The following is a 17,459-nucleotide window of genomic DNA, read 5'->3' as shown; positions in this document are numbered from 1 at the left end:
GGGGTGGAGGAGCCTTAAACAGGCCCCCCTTAACCGGTTTTGAAAAAAATAAAAAAAGCAAAAAAACACTATCAATATCACTCGATACAGCCCTACCGGTATATCGGGCATGTCGATATTTTGAACCTTGGTTTGCATCTATTTTTACTAAAATACCCCTATCGACCTCTTTACTTGGCCTCTTTTCTTATCCCACTTTATCCAGTCTTATAGTTTCTCTTACTATGTTTTCATTTCATTTACAAACAAAGCAAAATACGAGTTGCTTAAAGGGCCAAGTTCTTAGTAAACAAAGAGGAAGCAGTAGTAGCATCAAAGAAGATATGAAAGAAAGCAATCAAGAAAGAAAGAAACGCTTCGATTCCAGTTCCTGGTGAAATTGATGAACATAGAAGGGGGAAAGGGAATGGTTGTATGTTTTTTAGCAGGGCTACTCCGTTCGCACCACTGTTCGATTGGATCCAAGTATTTTCTTCTTTTTTGGGTAAATTACAAAGACCCCCCATACTATAGGGTTTGTGACAAAGACCCCCTTCCGTTGAAATCCGTTGTTGCAATATTTTTTAATCCCCATACTACCCTTGTAGAGAAAAACATTGTTCATCTTCCTCGACCTCGTGATACACAAACAGCGGCGGTAGCTGTTGCGGTGGCGGCAGACTTCCAAAATCCTCCCTCCCTCTCTCTCTCTCTCTCTCTCCCCTGGTCTCTCTTCTTTCCCTTCCCCTTTCTCTCCTCTCCTTTCTTCCCGATTTCCTCTATTTTCCATTCCTTGTAGATGGAGAGAGAAAAAGAGAGAGAGTTACTATTTTTCGTACCTCTCCAACATCCTATCTTTCTGCTCTTGGGTGAATTTCGTCCAAAACCTCTTCTTTGATAGAGGCAATGGTTGCGGAGACTGTGTTGCTCCCCCAGGTGCATTGGACTGGTAGGCATTGAGGTCCTCGCTTGACGACTCAGTTGCTCCGCCACCAATTCCACCACGGCCTTAGAAGGCTATCATCATGGGAGGAATTGATCCCGTTGACGGACTGGTAGGTAACCCTAGTTGGACTATAGTTGGGCATGATTGTATGTTTTTTTTTTTTTGGTATAACACTATAAAGATGTAGTTTTGTGAATTAGATATGACAAATTACGCCTTTGAATCCGGCCTATGCCCAACAAACATGTGGTGATAAAAATCTACCTCAGATTATGTGAAAACTAGCTCAAAACCCAGTTTTCTGCATACTTGGGCCGGCTCAAAACCAGGTAGCATCTATAAAATGCGCCTTCCAATCAGACCCATGTCCAATAATTCGGTTTCTTTACAGTTCAATCAGCGACTTTGGCAACCATCGCCACTCTGATTTACTAAATGGAAAGGCGACCAGCCGAAGAAAGCAAATAAGTCATCTATATTTCAGGCTTTCAACTTTTGAGACGAAATGGTACCACCGGAAAGCTCTGCAAATTCTTTCCATTAAAAAATTATGAAAGGAGACTCAGGCCGCCGATGATCTCTTGGGTGCGATTCACGTCTTTCCATTAAAAAATCACGAAAGGAGAACCTAAAGAGAAACTGTCCCCAGTTTTGTTAGATTCTCTGTTATTTCTCGTCAGCTCTCTGTAACATCATTGCCTAACGACCGAATCTATTCACAGCTCTACACTAAAATTAAATGATCCTTCCTATTAGCAAGGTCGTCGGCATGTCATGGTGTGATATAGTCAGTGACTCAGTGCCTCCGATCACGCCACCTTCCATGCCTACTACGGTCCCAGTGCCCAGTGTACCAGTGTCTTGACCAGTCAGGTGGTCTACTAGAATTGTGACCATAAACCCTTCTGGGCTCAGAAAAATTCCGTCCGCACAGGTACTCTGGGGACCTCACTGGACTCTTCTCCGGGCTCCACATTTCAAGTTCCGGGTCACCGGCAAATTCGTTTGTCTCCCAACGTAGACCAAGAGACATCAAGGGAGGCTGCACGACAAACGCATCATAATTGCTTTGGTTAGCGTGAAAAGGGGATTGATACAGAACCCTATTCACCCATTCTGAGTCATCGAGGACCTCAATACGTACCAATCCAATGCACCTGGAGGAGCAATATAGCCTCTGCAACCATTGTCTCAATCAAAGAAGAGGTTTCAGACGAAATTCACCCATGAGATGTTGGAGAGGAAGGAAAACAGTTTCTTTCTCTCTCTCTCTATTTTCAAGGAACAGAAAACAGAGGAAATCGGAAAGAAGAAGGGGGAGGAGAGAAAGGGGAAGGGGAAGATGAGAGAGGGAGGACTTCGGAAGTCCGCCACCGCTGCAACAGCTACCACCATTGCTGTTCGTGTGTCATGAAGTGGGGGAAGATGGAAGTGTTTTTCTCTACAAGGGTAATATGGGAATTAAAAAGTATTGCGACAGCGGATTTCAACATAAGGCAAAGGGGATTTTTATCTCTAGGTCATAATACAGAGGGATCTTTGTCACAAAACAAAGTACAGGGGGGGTCTTTGTCATAGACCCCATAGTACGGGGGGTCTTTGTAATTTACCCTCTTTTTTTCGTACTTTTCTTCCTGTTGTTACAAATTATGATATTTACAGGTTCCGTCTCCATCTTGAGCTTCCTTTCAACTCAACATCAGATCATGTTCAAGAAACACATTGACTCTGTTTTGGGCATCTGTTAATTCCTCAAGGGTAACCTACTAACCCCTTTTAATTCTTTTTCAAAACCAAAGTTCGAGGAAGATGTAAATCATCTTAAAATCCTACCGGGTGCATCAAAGAAGCTCCAAATCCTTGATGCCGATCTCAACAGTGGAGTCTTTCACTCCACTGGACACTGCTTAAAACATCAGTAGAGGAAACACTAGGCATTCTCAAGACGTTCTAAATTGCAAGATGGTGAAAAGAGTCATTTACACTTCCTCTGTCTCAACTGCTTTTGCCATCAACAAGGACATCCGGGAAATTGATGAAAAAGTGTGGACAGATGTGGATTTTTTCAGGGCATTTAATCTTCCGGGCACTGCATATGCCATTTCTAAGACCTTCATAGAAAGGGAAGTTCTTCAATTTGCTATGAACATGGATCAGATGTTACAGTGCATCTTTTGGGGTAAAATATGCATTTGGAAAGATTTGATTCTTTGGCTTAACGTTTTCTGTGTTGGTGATTGACGTAAAAGAGATTTTTGTTAATTTATTTAAAAATCTAGGGGAGGTTTTTATTAAAATGAAACTATAAGGAGATTTTTATGATTGTCAGAGTATTTTACCCAAAAATTTATTAGTGATATCAATATGCACCGATACCCAACTTTGGCCTTTGGGTGTTGGGCGTATGTCCTGGATTGCAAGGTTCAAAGTATCTTATATCTATACTCTCGATACCTCTAAAACAATCAATACACTTTTTTTTTCAGTTAATGGGTATATTAGGAGGGGTTCTAACATTTAAACGAATAAACACATAAATGCCCTGAATCCTACTATTTAGCCTCATCGTAACCCTATTATAAAATATAAAACTTCTGGGGAATACTGATGACTTCCTGGTTTGTATTACAAAACTATGGATCATGATACCATTTCAAGAATATAGGATCAGACATTTCAATGCGATTATTCAATAGCAAATATTGGCAAGTATGCTGACAAGATACAGGCAACATCTAAGAGAAAAATTAGATAATTCATTCTCTGCAAACACTCAACTAAATTCCCTTTTTGGTAAAAGGATATTGTGGTACATTCCTCTCACCTGTATTAGTTGAAGCATCTATGTTCATGATCCCCGTATCTGCCTAATGCACAATCAAGACAATTCTAGTTAGATGAAACCAACAAAATTTCCATTGTTTTGTGGGCCTAGCGTAACATGTATTGAAACAACAAAAGACATCAATAGAGTTGAGGATTTGATCCAACTGTTCAATAATAATGAACAAAATCTAAAAGTGAATAAAAAAGAAAAAAATCACTTGGGCCAAAATAGTTGTTGAGTCAGCATGAACCAGCTGATCAGAAATGTGCCAAGCTGTATACAAGAATCCACACAAGCTGCACAATGGAAAAACAACAAGAAGATTCTCATTTAGTTGATGAATGAGTAGTCATTTCATCCATAAGTGCATGTTCCTATACACGACCTATACATACCAAAAAAAGAGTTAAAGAAGCAAAAAGCCCCTCTTGAAGCAGTGTTCCATGGCCTCCAAAATCTTCTTCGTCAACCTTTAGTATTAATGAATAGTACCCATAAATAATCCCAGAAGATAGCACGAGGAATCTGGAAACAATTATGTCTTGTTAGATTCTCGAAAACAACATCAGAAAACACATGCACAGACACTGAAGTTGTGATGTCGAGACAGAAAATCCCAAAAAGGAGTTCTAGCATTGCATAACTGAAGGGTTTTAAGGTAAAAGAGCAGTTTCTTTTTTATGTGCGACTTATCCCAAGTTTGTCCTACCAATAAACGTCAAGACAAATAGCCGAATATGGTACATCATCGCAAAAAACGGACCAACAAAGGCATCACTGTTACAGTTAGCTTTAGGTCATGTAAGAGGATGGGCCTAACACCAACTCCTTAAAGTTGACAAGCAGAACAAGCTTTTGAAGAGAATACATCATTGCAAAAGAAAAGCCCAATAAATGACATATTACTTGGGATTGTTTCTCTATCTCTAAGACCAGTTAGCTCTTTACTGCCAATGATCTAATAAGACTTGGGGGGAAACAGAGCCTAAGAAGTATCAAAATTCAAAATGGTTAGGGGTGGCCACGAGCCAAGCTCTTCACGAGCTACTCGAGCTCAGCTCGGCTCGGTTTCAACCGAGCTCAAGCCCAGATTATAGGTTCGATTAATAAACGAGCCGAGCTTGAGCCTAATAGATCTCGGCTTGTGAGCCGGCTCGAATATATATATATATATATATATATATATATATATATAATATAATTATAGAAAATAATATATATAATAAAAATATTATAATTCTTATTTTTGTTAAATATCAAATAAAAATATTTTTTATATATAATTTTTAATTTTTATAAGATATGTTTCTTTTCAAATCGAGCTCGAGCTCAAGGTTTTAGTTCGAACCGAGCTCGAGCCTTATACTTCCTTGGCGAGCCAAGCTCGAGCCTCATACTATTCGGCTTGGCTCAGCTCGAATCCACCCCTAAAGATGGTATAGCTTAGTCTCATAGGACAAGAATCTCCAAGAACTCTGAAACAGCATAGCAATGATAGGAAGAACTTAATGAAAGAAAGTTCAAAGGCTAGGCATTTTCTTGTCATCCTTGCAAAGAAAATATTTAGGGAGTGGTGCTCATCGTTTTCTCATGGTATCTCCACACAAGCACGTTTTTTTTTTTTTTGAAAGCACATATACACACGCACACCAAACACATAGTAGTTGATTTTTCAAAGAAAATCAACAACGATACAACTACAACATGATGGACTTTCTTGCAATAAATTTGTCTCCAAGCAACAAAACAGAATATGAGACCCCTTTATAATTTATAGTAACAACTGTTTTCTGCATTATGGCAATACCATGGAAACTAAAACACAACTTATTGTCCTGAAGAGATAACCCATACACCAAGTGTGACAAATAAAGTTTCTACTCATTCCGGCTGAAATAATTGACTGGGAATCTATATTTGATCTCATGGGGTGCAATGGAACAGTAGAAACATTTGATAAGGATGACCATTCTGAAGTGCCTCAGTGTGTATAGGAGCTTGATATACAGTCACTTTTTGACTTGTGCTAATATAATCTCTAGAATTGGTGCAATCACATAGTTCAAGTAAACATATCATATTACAAAGGTATTAAGGTTGTAATGCCTGCAATATGGACCAGATAATGACCCCACACGAATACTACCTTCACCAACCACTAGATGTCATATGAAGGAGACTGCAACTTCAAGAAAAGCCCTAGTCCTTTTCCTTATAAAAAGCATATCATGTTACTCTATTTTTGAAGCTATACTTAGAATGGATTATTTTCCTCCATTCAATACGATGCCTCACCATTCTAATGCATTTTTACACAAGACCATGACTAATTCCTCCAGCCAACAAGTTCCAATTCCCTGTACTCTCTAAGCTTGCAAATGCCCTCTCTTTTGCTTCATTATATGGATTTTATGAGTCATTTCATCTTCTTCCTCGTACAGTAGTCACTCAAAGCATTACCACCATACAATTAAAAAAAAAAAAAAAAAATACACCGAGGGATAATAAATCCCATGAGAAGGTGAGGAAGTTTTCACATCTAGTGGCACTATCATCAACTATATCTCATTCATGAGGAATCAGCTACGTAAACCTTGTTCATCCACTCTTCCCTAACAAGGTATATATCTTCTTTTAACAAACAGGTTATCAATGTTCCCTAATTAACTAAATTAATGAGCTTTTCAATGCCCCTAGTCTAGAGCTTTCAACTTATCCAATTTTTTTCCTTTGTGATACGGTTATTGGCCTTTGTCCCACACAACAAAGCCATATCAGCAATCATCAAACTCCAATCTGACTAATAAGGGGGTTTATTTGGTGCAATGGATTCCAATGAGGTTAACAATGGGAACCAGCCGATGCTGAAGCAGCATGATCTTCATTTTCATTTTAAGTGATGATGTTACCTTTTTAAAACCTTCTTTGTAGTGTGTGTGGTATATTTGTCTTGGTATATAGTAAATATTTCATTCATAGCCAACAAAGCTTTCACCATGTCGATGTTTCTCTAATCTCTCATGTTTATCAAATTTCAACTGGACCATTGAAGGATTCTGAATGTGCTAAGTTAGCTGCTTTGCAATCCACAGCAGAGAGCAGACACCTTAGGCCTGTGATAGGAAACACAACAAGACAACTTTCCACAGCCTTCTAGCATTTCGCTTGTTATTATTTGGCAACAGAGAATAATATTACAAAACCCTGAACAGTCTTCCTGCCAAATTGCAGGTCAACAGGGTGGCCTTGCCTGGCTTAAAACAAGGCTGGGCAGATTTCATGGTTTCTTGAAAAATAAAATATCTTACAAAAAATTTAAAAAACTACATTTAAATATTTATTCACAGGTAAAACATATTGGCAAGCACTATTATTGCCTCTTTTTTTATCCCAAGTTCTCCCTCTTATAATTTAAAATGCCATTTTGACTGTAACACCCTTACTTTGTCAATACTCAATACAAAGACCTTATCCTTGCCAAATCTTTTTTCTTTTTTTTTTTTTTGAAAAAGATGGTTTTATTAAAAAGCAGGAGGTACATGAGTAGATGTACATGGAAATTACAACTCACAGGTTAAGTAGGAAGAAAGCTATCAGTAAACAAGAAATCCCTGTGAGCACCAGCTTTTGCAAGGCCATCAGCAGCAGAGTTTAGCTCCCTAGGGATCCAGCCCAACTGTGCATTTAAGTTAGAGAGGATATCTCTAGCTTCAGCCAAAAAATGAGCTCAAGCCCATGGACCACTGCCTGGGTCAGCTAGCCACTTGATGGTATTTGCCGAATCTCCTTTTATGAGTATGTTCTGGTAGCCCAGATCTCCTGCTATCCTGATTCCAGGTAATGCTGCCATAACTTCAGCCTTTGTTGAAGAGGCTTTCCCAATTGGTCCACTGAAAGCCCAATTAATTGTACCATCTCTTCTAAAAATTTCACCAATTCCTGCTGCACCTGGGTTTCCAAACGCACTTCCGTCAAAGTACAGGGTTATCCTCTGGTTCTGCTTCCTCTTTTTTCTACCCACTGGCAATCCATTCTGGTTTCATGGTTATGGTGGATTTGACACCCCCCCCCCCCCCAAATAAAAAAAAAAACAATTATCATTTTGATTGAGGATATTAAATGCTTCCATTTTTTTTTTTGCAATTCCTTGCTTCAGAAATTATTTTTGTGTTTTTGGGTAATAATCCATAACAATTGGATTGCTTAGTTTGGCGATAAGAGAGCTGATTAAAAATATCTTTAAGCAATATCAATTCCATTTGATGATTAACAAGCAGGCATTAGGATTTGATCAGTTTGAACCTCAAAACCCAATTTATTTTAAACTAGATTATCGAAACATAACTATATCCTAAAAGCCTATCTATTTTTTAACAGGTTGAGGTTCAAGGTTCTTCAATTCTCAAACTAGTTCCTACAGTTCACATTTGATGAAAGAACAGTCACTCCATCAAAAGAAACCTAGACATATGAGGAAAATAATTATTATACTAAGTGTCTTCGACAAATCATAAAAGAGATGGAAGCAACTAATAGTTCAAAAAGGAAGGGAAACATCAAAATATGGGCATTACAAAGGAATAACTTGACAAAGAATCAACTGGAGAAAGGTACTTTGGTCCAAATAACATCTTAAATTTTAAGTTCTTCTACCAGGTCATGCTGTAACAAAGAGAATTTTTATAAGAGAAGCAATAAGGCCTTGAAATTCCTTGACAATCCCAAAAGACATCCCACTAGGTCAGACAAAAATCAAGATGAAGGAAGGTAACTAAAAATGAGAGAATGACCCCTATTTTAACCCTAATCTAAACCTCATTAGCTGGTTTGGCAATGCTGTTCCTTCATTGGAAAGATTCACTACCAAGCCCTTTCTTCCAAAAAGCTTTCGAAGCCTTGGGAGATGAATAATCTGAAGCCTTTCAAAAGAGAAATAAACTCAACTGTTGTAGAAATAACCTCCGAAATGGGATGCCAATTAGTACCTGAATACCTGACATACCTGGCCCAATTAATAGGGTTTCTGTGCATAAATACACCTAGTTTGCCCATTTGCCTATGTTGAATTATGTATTGTTTTGATTGACTAGTAAGATGTGTGTCCTTGTATGTGTATTCAGATGCCCATAGGCATTTTCCATGTCAATCTCCAAGGCTCATGGCAAAAGGACACAACAATAAAAAAATGGATTGCATAAATCAACTATAGAAAAAGCAGGAAAACTTTGAAAGCCAAAGTTTTGAGTTCATATTGGCTATGTTCTTTCTTGTGATAGTGTTTAAGAGTCATAATGCTGACATCTCATGCGGACTTCAACTTGGAACATCATTAAGGCTCTAAAAGAAGTGTTGTGCCAAGTATTGGCATGGCCAGACTTGTTTGTTTGAAGTTGTCCTGTTAAAACTGTATAGCCTTGTCTTTTATGCATGACAAGAATTTTATTTCTGTATCTGTCAGAGCTGATCTCCATCCAACCAACCCAACAAGGAATCCAAATGTCCATAACCCTAGTACTCAGAGTTGACTTCCAATGAACTCCAAGAAAAGGCTGTAATAAAGATAAAACCAAACTTCTTTTAAACTTCACAGCTAAAGATTTTAGCTTGGAGTGGAACAAAAGTCTGGCTCATCTCCACTTAACACTACAATGATAAAGAGCTACTCTGATTTGGCATGACAAAAGAAACTTCATAAGCCTTGCCAATTAAGTTCTAGAACTCAAAAAAAAAAAAAAGTAACAATTTTTTTTTCCAAACCAACATCTAGTTCCAGCTATTCATAATCGAATAGATTCATAAAGGACAAGCAAGAATGTTCTGGCACTCAGTTAACTAAAAGTGTGCTGGTTTCCTAGGAATCTTTTCTGAGGCCAAAACACATCCAGAATGCATTGTTTTGGATCAGCATTTCGAAAAATGAATTACATCCACAGAAGTACATGCCGTTGAAAGAATGTTAACAATAGCATCTCAAATCATATATAGGACCATTGAATATGGTTCTTAAAAGAAGCAACAATAAATTGATTGCTGAAGAATACCATATTCATTAGATCATAACGCCTTTTTCTTGGATACTATAATGTGCACCATTAATTTAAATTTTAAACTTACACAACAATCCATATGGCCCCTACGAAAGGAACAGCTCCCCACAGTAACCCGCACACAAGAGCGACCGCCTGTCGAATCCAATGCAAGACATCTCCCAATTGGTCCTACAGCAAAAAGTAGCCCAATCAAAATGTTATCTCTACTTGGATTTTTAATCTGTGGGTACGATCACAACATATAGACACCAATAAGATCTCTGATTATTTTAAAGAAGTGAAAGAATTCAAAGGTAGTAATGTATACGGTTGGAAATTTTGAACTTTTCTACTGTACAAAGACTTGCGATACATTAAAAGAAGAAACATAATTTCAACTTTAGAAATCGATAAAGTAAACTTCACACCACAGAGTTGGGACTTGAGAGAAGATAACAACATTCTTCCTCAAACTCAAAGTCAATGAAGCAACCTTGAGCCAAAATATTGAAGTGGGGAAAGAAAAAAAGTGAGAATTTAGAAAGGGGGTATCTTTTAACTTTACTAATTTGCAAGAAAAGAAGGAAAAACAGCTTTACCCATCTTTCGTTCTGTCAAACAGTATGATAAATTACTAACTTTTACCCAGGAACTAAATAACAGATCAATTTGCGGACTACCTTAATTCCTAACCAAACACCTATACAACACTACATCAATTCAAAACAAATAAAATAAAGAGCACTAGAATTGCAAGAAAATTAAAAGACGATCATAAAATCAGTACCTTGTCCCAGGAAGCTTCAGGATCTAACAACTTGGCAAACTTAAAAGGAGAGATGTGACCGTTCTGCTGTTGCAGCTGGTGGTGAATATTGAATTTAGTCGATTTTCCTTCTTTCATACTGATGATTCAGGAGACAGATTATGTTCTCAAAAATTCCCTAACTTCAAACGAAACTCAGACGCCAGCAAACCACTTAATTCAACTCGGATCAATATCTCGCCCCTGTTCCTTACTCTGTTAGCAGCAGTAGTAGCAAATAACGGTGCATGTTAGGGTTCCGGTACGGCGATGGACTACACAGAAAAACCACTTGTTGTAGTTTGATCTATTGAATCGGCATTATTACTGTAGTGCAAATTTACCATTAAAATAATAATAAACTAATGCTACGCTTAGTAGATTGCTGGTGGCTGCAGGCTTCCAGGTACCACAGCCCAGCGTAAACTGTTACTTTCCCTCGTAATAATCTCGGTTGATTTGATTGCACATGGGGTTATTTTTGGTAATTAAATCCTACGCGGTCGTACACACGCTACAAAGTAGGAATACGGATCCATCACCCCTACGAACACTGAGGAAAGTCCGGCGTTTCGTGAGCTTTCCACGGACGCATCTCAATCAACGGTGATTGAAATGTGGCTCTAGTACGGAAGTTATTAAAATTAAAATCATCGAAATGGTGTTTCGATAATCTCAACCGTCCGATCAAAAGTTAAAGGTGCCAACTACCAATGGCACCATTTCGTGGTTGCCCGTTAATTGGGCCCATTGGTAGGATATATGATTAGGGATCTACTGATTGGATTGCGGCGCTACTAATCATGTATGGATTGGTTTGGGCCGAATGACATGGGCTTATAATTCCATCTTGTGGGCTCATAAGTTTTAATTTTCTTTCTACCTAATTGATCAGTGATCACTCCTCCAATTCAAAATCTTAATTTTAGTGAACCATCCACTGATTTACCTTCTCAGGTCGAAACATTTTTTTCAACTGATCTGGATTTACGTGAGCTTTCACTTAGGCCTAGTTAGTGTCAGCTTCTCATACCCCACCTTGTTTCGACTCTCTGTCGTCCTAGCAACGCCCATGATGTAAATGTTGTGCATTTTGTTAAAGGTGTGTTTGGTTTCATAGAAAATAGGAGGAAGCAAAATGTATTAAAAAATTAGGACTCCTTGCTTGGGTTCAAATTGGTAGCGTTTTAATTTATAATTGCTTAAATTATGAGCAAAAATTTAAGTAATCATGATCACCATCCTCAATTTATATTACATGAATGTGATGGTTGTGTAATGGGACGTGAACCAATGATACTGCTCCACGCCAACTATATATCTTAAGCGACAGATTGAACGATTGTGGGCTATATGCATTATTATGATTCGGTCAGACCAGAAAACTGAGAATCTAAACGGTTCCGTTTTTATTTTAAAATTGCTTTTTTTGGCCAAAAACTGTTGATTCGGTCAGTAAACTATTGATTCAGCAAGCTGATTCGTTGACCTAAACAATGATTTTTGACCATTTTTTTTGTCAGAAGGGATCTAGTGTAATAGCATGCATTATATAAATGCGTAAATAATGATATATGATTTTTGAATTTAACTTTTACAACTTACATAAAACTGCAATTATGTACTTTATAAAACATATATATAAATAAAATAGTATTCTAAAAAATAATTAGCAAAAATGCCATGTATATTACATTTTTCAATAACAAGTTTTAAAAAAGTTTATCATAAGTTTGGCGTTTGAAAGGGAGTGGATTCTATATGAGTATTGGGATCGTACAGTACTAGAGAGAGCATAGTTTTTAAAACCGGACCAAAAAAACCAGGAACTGGTCAAGTGACCGGTTTCGGTTTTCCCCAAAACCAGAAATTTGCCCAAAACCATTAATTTTGGTCAGCAAACCACTGACCTGGGCGGTTACTGTTTGAACCATTTGACCCGATAACCGGACCCCAACCCGTTTAGTCCTGGGTCGTTTTTAAAAACCATGAGAGAGAGAGAGAGAGGTGGGGTGGGGGGGGGTGGGGGGGAGATTCCGATTTGCTTTTGTTTTAACTTTCACCCTGTTTTGTCTATATGCAGTGCAAATCAACTCAAATTAGACCTGGAGCGATGTAAAGTAAAAGCTGAAGTAAAAGTGGATAAAAGTTTGCAATTTTTTTCATTGGCAATCTAATGTAATGGTACTAGTGCAAGTGAATCTGAATTTCAAATTTCAAACTAGGGAACAAATTTTCGTGTAAAACTTGGGTTTTTCCCGATCTTAAATGAGAACGGAAAAAATATTTTTCTCCCAAATTGGGGATGGGATATGCATATAATTCCCCAAACATGCCTTAGACCCATTATTAAAACATATCCAAGTCTAATATTAATTTCTAAAATATCTCTAAGTTTTCTTCAAATTCCTAAAACCCTAAGATGCCATAATTCCAAATTTATAATACCTCAAATTTCTACAATCCAATTCCTAAAATATTCCAAATTCCCAAATCCTTCTTCTAAAATACCTCTAAATTAGATGTATTTATAGGTGATTACCTTGGAGCGGGAAAAATCAGAATTTTTCATCTTTGATGGGGACTGAGTATTCTGCCCCAAACCCACCCCTCAAGATTTTGGTTGTGTTGGTGCCATTTTGAGTTGATCAATACAAAATGTTAGTGATACTCCCAATTTAACTCTATTTTTTATTATTTATATTTACTTTTTCTTAGGGGGTACACAAGAGGGGGATGGTTCCCATCCTACACACCTAAAACCCTCCAACCCTGGGGGAAATTGGATTTGATCCCAAGTCTTTGGTACAATTAGTCAAAGAATTTATCAACGGAGGAATTGGATTGGCCCCTACATAATGTACTTCACAGTACATATCAGCATGCATTGGGAGAGTCTGGATGACCTACCAACAAAACATGTTTCAACCTACCAACGTAATCTTATACTGTGCATCTCATACATGATGGGTCTCAGTCTCATGGTGAGATGTGCGGTGTTAAATCAAGTTGGCAGGGTTGGAATGTGTTTTATTGGCAGAAAATCTCAACTGGCATTGGAAATGCATGGTTGGTTGGGGTTTTTGTGGGGCATGTGTTGGATGCACTTTTGTGGGGATTGAATGCAATCACCCAACTGAGCCACATGAGTTGGTTATTAAATGGGTGAATTGTTGAAGTCTCCCTAAAGTTTCTGACTGTTGTTGAAACCTCCCCTAAAGTTTAGTAATTGCAACTGCTTCCCCTAAACTTTCTAATACAGTTGCACGTAGACCCCCTCTGATAGGATATTTTTTTAAAAAAGGCATAAAATGTCCAAAATACCCATACAGTTACCATTAAACTTGCTTTCTACATGAAAAAAACATACAAACTTTATGAACAAAAAAAGAGAATTTAAAGTTGCAGCTTTACCTTTGAGTGATTGATATGAAGGGAAATTTGGGAAAATAAATCAATTTTGGAAAAGAGATTGGAAGAGTGTCGGGTAGTGATTGAAGAGAAAAATTGGAAAATAAACATTTTTGTTAAAAGTAACCGCATGAGTATTTTGGACATTTTCATGTTTTTTTTAGAAAATTCTATTAAAAGAGGGTCTACTTGCAACTGTGAGAAAGTGTAGGGGAGGTGATTGCAATTACTAAACTTCATGGAAGGTTTAAGCAATTTATCCTATTAAAAAACATGATAGAACATGAAAATTTATGAACAAGTAGAGTAAAAAAATTGCATTGTATCTGTATATGTCATGCACTTAACCATGGATATAGTCAGCTTTTCTTGATAAATTACTTGACTATCCTTCCCATTTTTTACTTAGGTTGTGTTTGGTTGCAGTGTAAATTTATTTGCACTGATGCCAAACTGTAGTAGTGCAAACAATTTGAGTATAAATTCTGATTTATTTCTGTTTCAAAGTTTACCTTATTTTGTTAGATTGCAGTACAAAAGAATTAAAATAAGACCTGAAGCAGAATATATAAAATAAAGCCAATAATGAAAGTAATCCAGAATTTGCATTCTTTTTATTTGCACTCCAACGTGTTTAGATTAGTGAAATTTTACCAAATGCAGCCTTAGTCTAAGTTTGGAAAGAGTGCAAATACATGATTTACAAATCCGAATATGGATCATTTTGCATGAAACATATTTGTATTTGCACTCTTCCCAAACAGAGCTTTAGTATTAAAACTTAAAAAGGCTTGTAAGAGTGAAAAAAGGTAAAAAGATGAAAAAGACATTCATATTTTTAAAGATCTTTACTGCATTTTTTAAATGTTTAATTATTTGATTAGACTTAAAGATTAACAACATTTGGATAATTATCCTCATGTAAATATTAGCATTATAAAATGCTATTAAAATACCCCTATATGACTTGGAAGCATTATATAAGTAAACATTATGACCTATATGAATTACGTGGTGTTTGTTAATATTGTTAAAACAGTGGCTGACTGCCAATGGATTGGGTTTGGATCTTGGAAATATAACACTTAATCTAGTTCCAACCCAAACCCTATATGGCCTGATAATAGAACTGGACTTATGACTAATCAGGCTAATTGGGTAATGACCCTGTAAGACCCACCTTCCCCAGAATCCGTAGTACGAGAGCACTCCATGAACCATTCAACCCCACCCAAATACAAATACAAAAATTAATTGTACCCGCAGGCTGGAATGCTCAAACTTCAATTAGTACATCCTTAGCATGTTAGAAAGATCTCTTGGGGCTTGGTTCAACTAATTGAAGAAAATCAGCATAACGGCTCTCCTCTCCAAGAGTGTGTTTGAAGACCACGTTCATTGATCTCATAAGGATCTTAATTGCCCTTGACCAAGGATGTTTAATCTTTTCCTCGACAATCTCCTATTAGTAAAAATGACAATAAAACAGTAGATTATTTATATTTAATTAAGTATTTTAAATTAAATTCATCTTATATATCAAATTTGTCTTCTTATACATAAAATATAATAAAAATTATAAGAAAACTAGAAAACAATTATATATTATTAACAATATAGTTGATTCAGGTGTGAATATGTTTGGAACAAACAAAAACCAGATCCAACCCAATTATTAACTATAACCAGGACAAAATCCCAAAATCAGAACCAACATGATCGGTTCGGTTTTATCAGGTAGACTCGATCCACTGAAAGCCCCAACTGAAATGGTTCCACACTGTGTCTCCACAGAGTGGAAGCCACAGCAGCAACATTTGAAAACCAAGTTAACACTTTTTTTTTTCACGACTTTTTTCATCAATTTAATAATAAACTTGTTATTTTCGCTTCAGCAGGTCTTAGCAAATAATAACCCGTTGGCAAATTGGAGATTGACTGCCTACTGCCTACATCTAATGTCTTGTCTCAATTCTCCAGAAGTGGAGTGGCCTCCACTCAGATAGGTCTTCTACATTTTGAAGGACATTGGCGTATATGGGCAGATCTAGATCGGGAGAGTTTTTTTTTTTTTTTTGATCAATGATGGTGTCGTTGCTCAGAATCAGTGAACACTTAACTTTTAATCTTCCTTTCTTTGTTTATAGTCTCTTCTCGTTGTGTTTTTCTTTGATTCTATTTGAATGGTTGTAATCTGCCACGTTAAAGATACCTAGTTGGTGTCTGAGGCGAGATATCTTCTATTAGGAGTGAAGCGGGTTTTCTTTACTTGATGATGAGCTTTGTGTCAGAGTCCCACATCGGGTAGATAATGAAAATAGAACGGAGCGAACGGGCTATTAATAATGGTGAAAGTAAATAGCAACACATACTTACCTGGGCGGGGTCTATGGGTGATCAACAAGATCCATGGCCTAGGTTGGCAGCCTCCATTGCACTAAGGAGGGGTGCCCGCTTAACATCTCCCCAAGGGGGAGAGTGTACGTCATAATTTGTGATAGAGGGGGTACGCGTTCGCGCGGCCCCTGCCAATTCAAGTCAAACTCTCTTTTATTCTAAACTAACGGCCCGGCCGCCCAGCTCTCTTTTAGTTTAGTTACAATCTCAGCCAACGGGCTTTCTCACCAATCCATTGAAAGGCCTAAAACATGGGACTAAATATGTGCCTAGATTAAATGCCCAAACAGAGCTTTCTCTAAATTCTAAAGGGAAAATGACTAGGAGACCCTCACAAAACCAAAACCCCCTAAAGCCCCTAAACAGAGCTTTCAACATGAAAACTGAACTGGTGATGGAAAATCTTTGTTCGGTTCTTCTCTCTATTGATTTCGGCTAAAGCCCACACCAGTGTGACAACGGGTGTCTGGCTTGGACTTCCACGAAGATCGAACCTCTATACAACTGAAATGTTCGATTGACCGAGGGAAAGCGGGAAGAACGATGCAGACCTTTTGATTTCTGGCACCAACCCTGGCTTGTTTTCTCGGCCATCCCAGATTTTTCATGCATTCTTCCATCGCTTCAATAGCAACATATTCCATCTTCAGGTCAGTGAACTCACCTACACGCAATAAGACACACGGTATCATCTGGTTAAGGTTAGATTAACGTCTTCAGAACTGATCATTTTCACGTTTTCTTTCCCAATGGCTTACTATATATATTCAATTTAAATCAGCAAATATTCATCAAGTTCATTTTCTTTTCGGTTGAGATATACTAGTTAGCCTCATGTGTTCCAAGTGATTTAGTCATGTTTAAATAGGGTGTAAGCCGGTGTGAGTTAGTAGCCATGTGTCGTGAGAAAATCCTATCAAGCTAGTGAAATATTAGTCTCTGTGAGTTCGTTCATTGTTGTTGCTTGGATTGATTATCCTGATCATTATAGTTGCAAATTCACTTTCTGCATACTCTTGTCTAGCCTGGTACTCGCTTGATATGAATTCAAAACCGAAGTTGGGA

At 37.5% G+C, this 17,459-nt stretch overlaps 1 protein-coding gene and 1 non-coding gene across 2 annotated transcripts; one reads left to right on the top strand and one right to left on the bottom strand.

Moving 5' to 3' along the window:
* Positions 1-3,818: 3,818 nt before the first annotated feature.
* Positions 3,819-11,173, bottom strand: LOC148870558 (uncharacterized). The gene is made up of 4 exons (XM_088970082.1): positions 10,569-11,173; positions 9,867-9,970; positions 4,148-4,277; positions 3,819-4,048 (listed from the first exon to the last, which is right to left on the bottom strand). Exons 1-4 carry the CDS (start codon positions 10,683-10,685, stop codon positions 4,010-4,012), a joined length of 390 nt encoding a protein of 129 aa, XP_088826208.1. The 5' UTR covers positions 10,686-11,173; the 3' UTR covers positions 3,819-4,009.
* Positions 11,174-16,365: 5,192 nt separating this feature from the next.
* LOC148870557 (U1 spliceosomal RNA) lies at positions 16,366-16,525 on the top strand. Its single transcript, XR_016108498.1, has one exon. It is a non-coding gene; the product is annotated as a U1 spliceosomal RNA (small nuclear RNA).
* Positions 16,526-17,459: the final 934 nt, after the last annotated feature.

Source organism: Nelumbo lutea, chromosome 2 (genome assembly GCF_056320005.1).
Source record: "Nelumbo lutea isolate HS-2025 chromosome 2, American lotus-T2T, whole genome shotgun sequence".
NCBI lineage: Eukaryota > Viridiplantae > Streptophyta > Magnoliopsida > Proteales > Nelumbonaceae > Nelumbo > Nelumbo lutea.
Note: the sequence above shows the minus strand (reverse complement) of the source record. Positions and strands in the feature narration are given on the sequence as shown.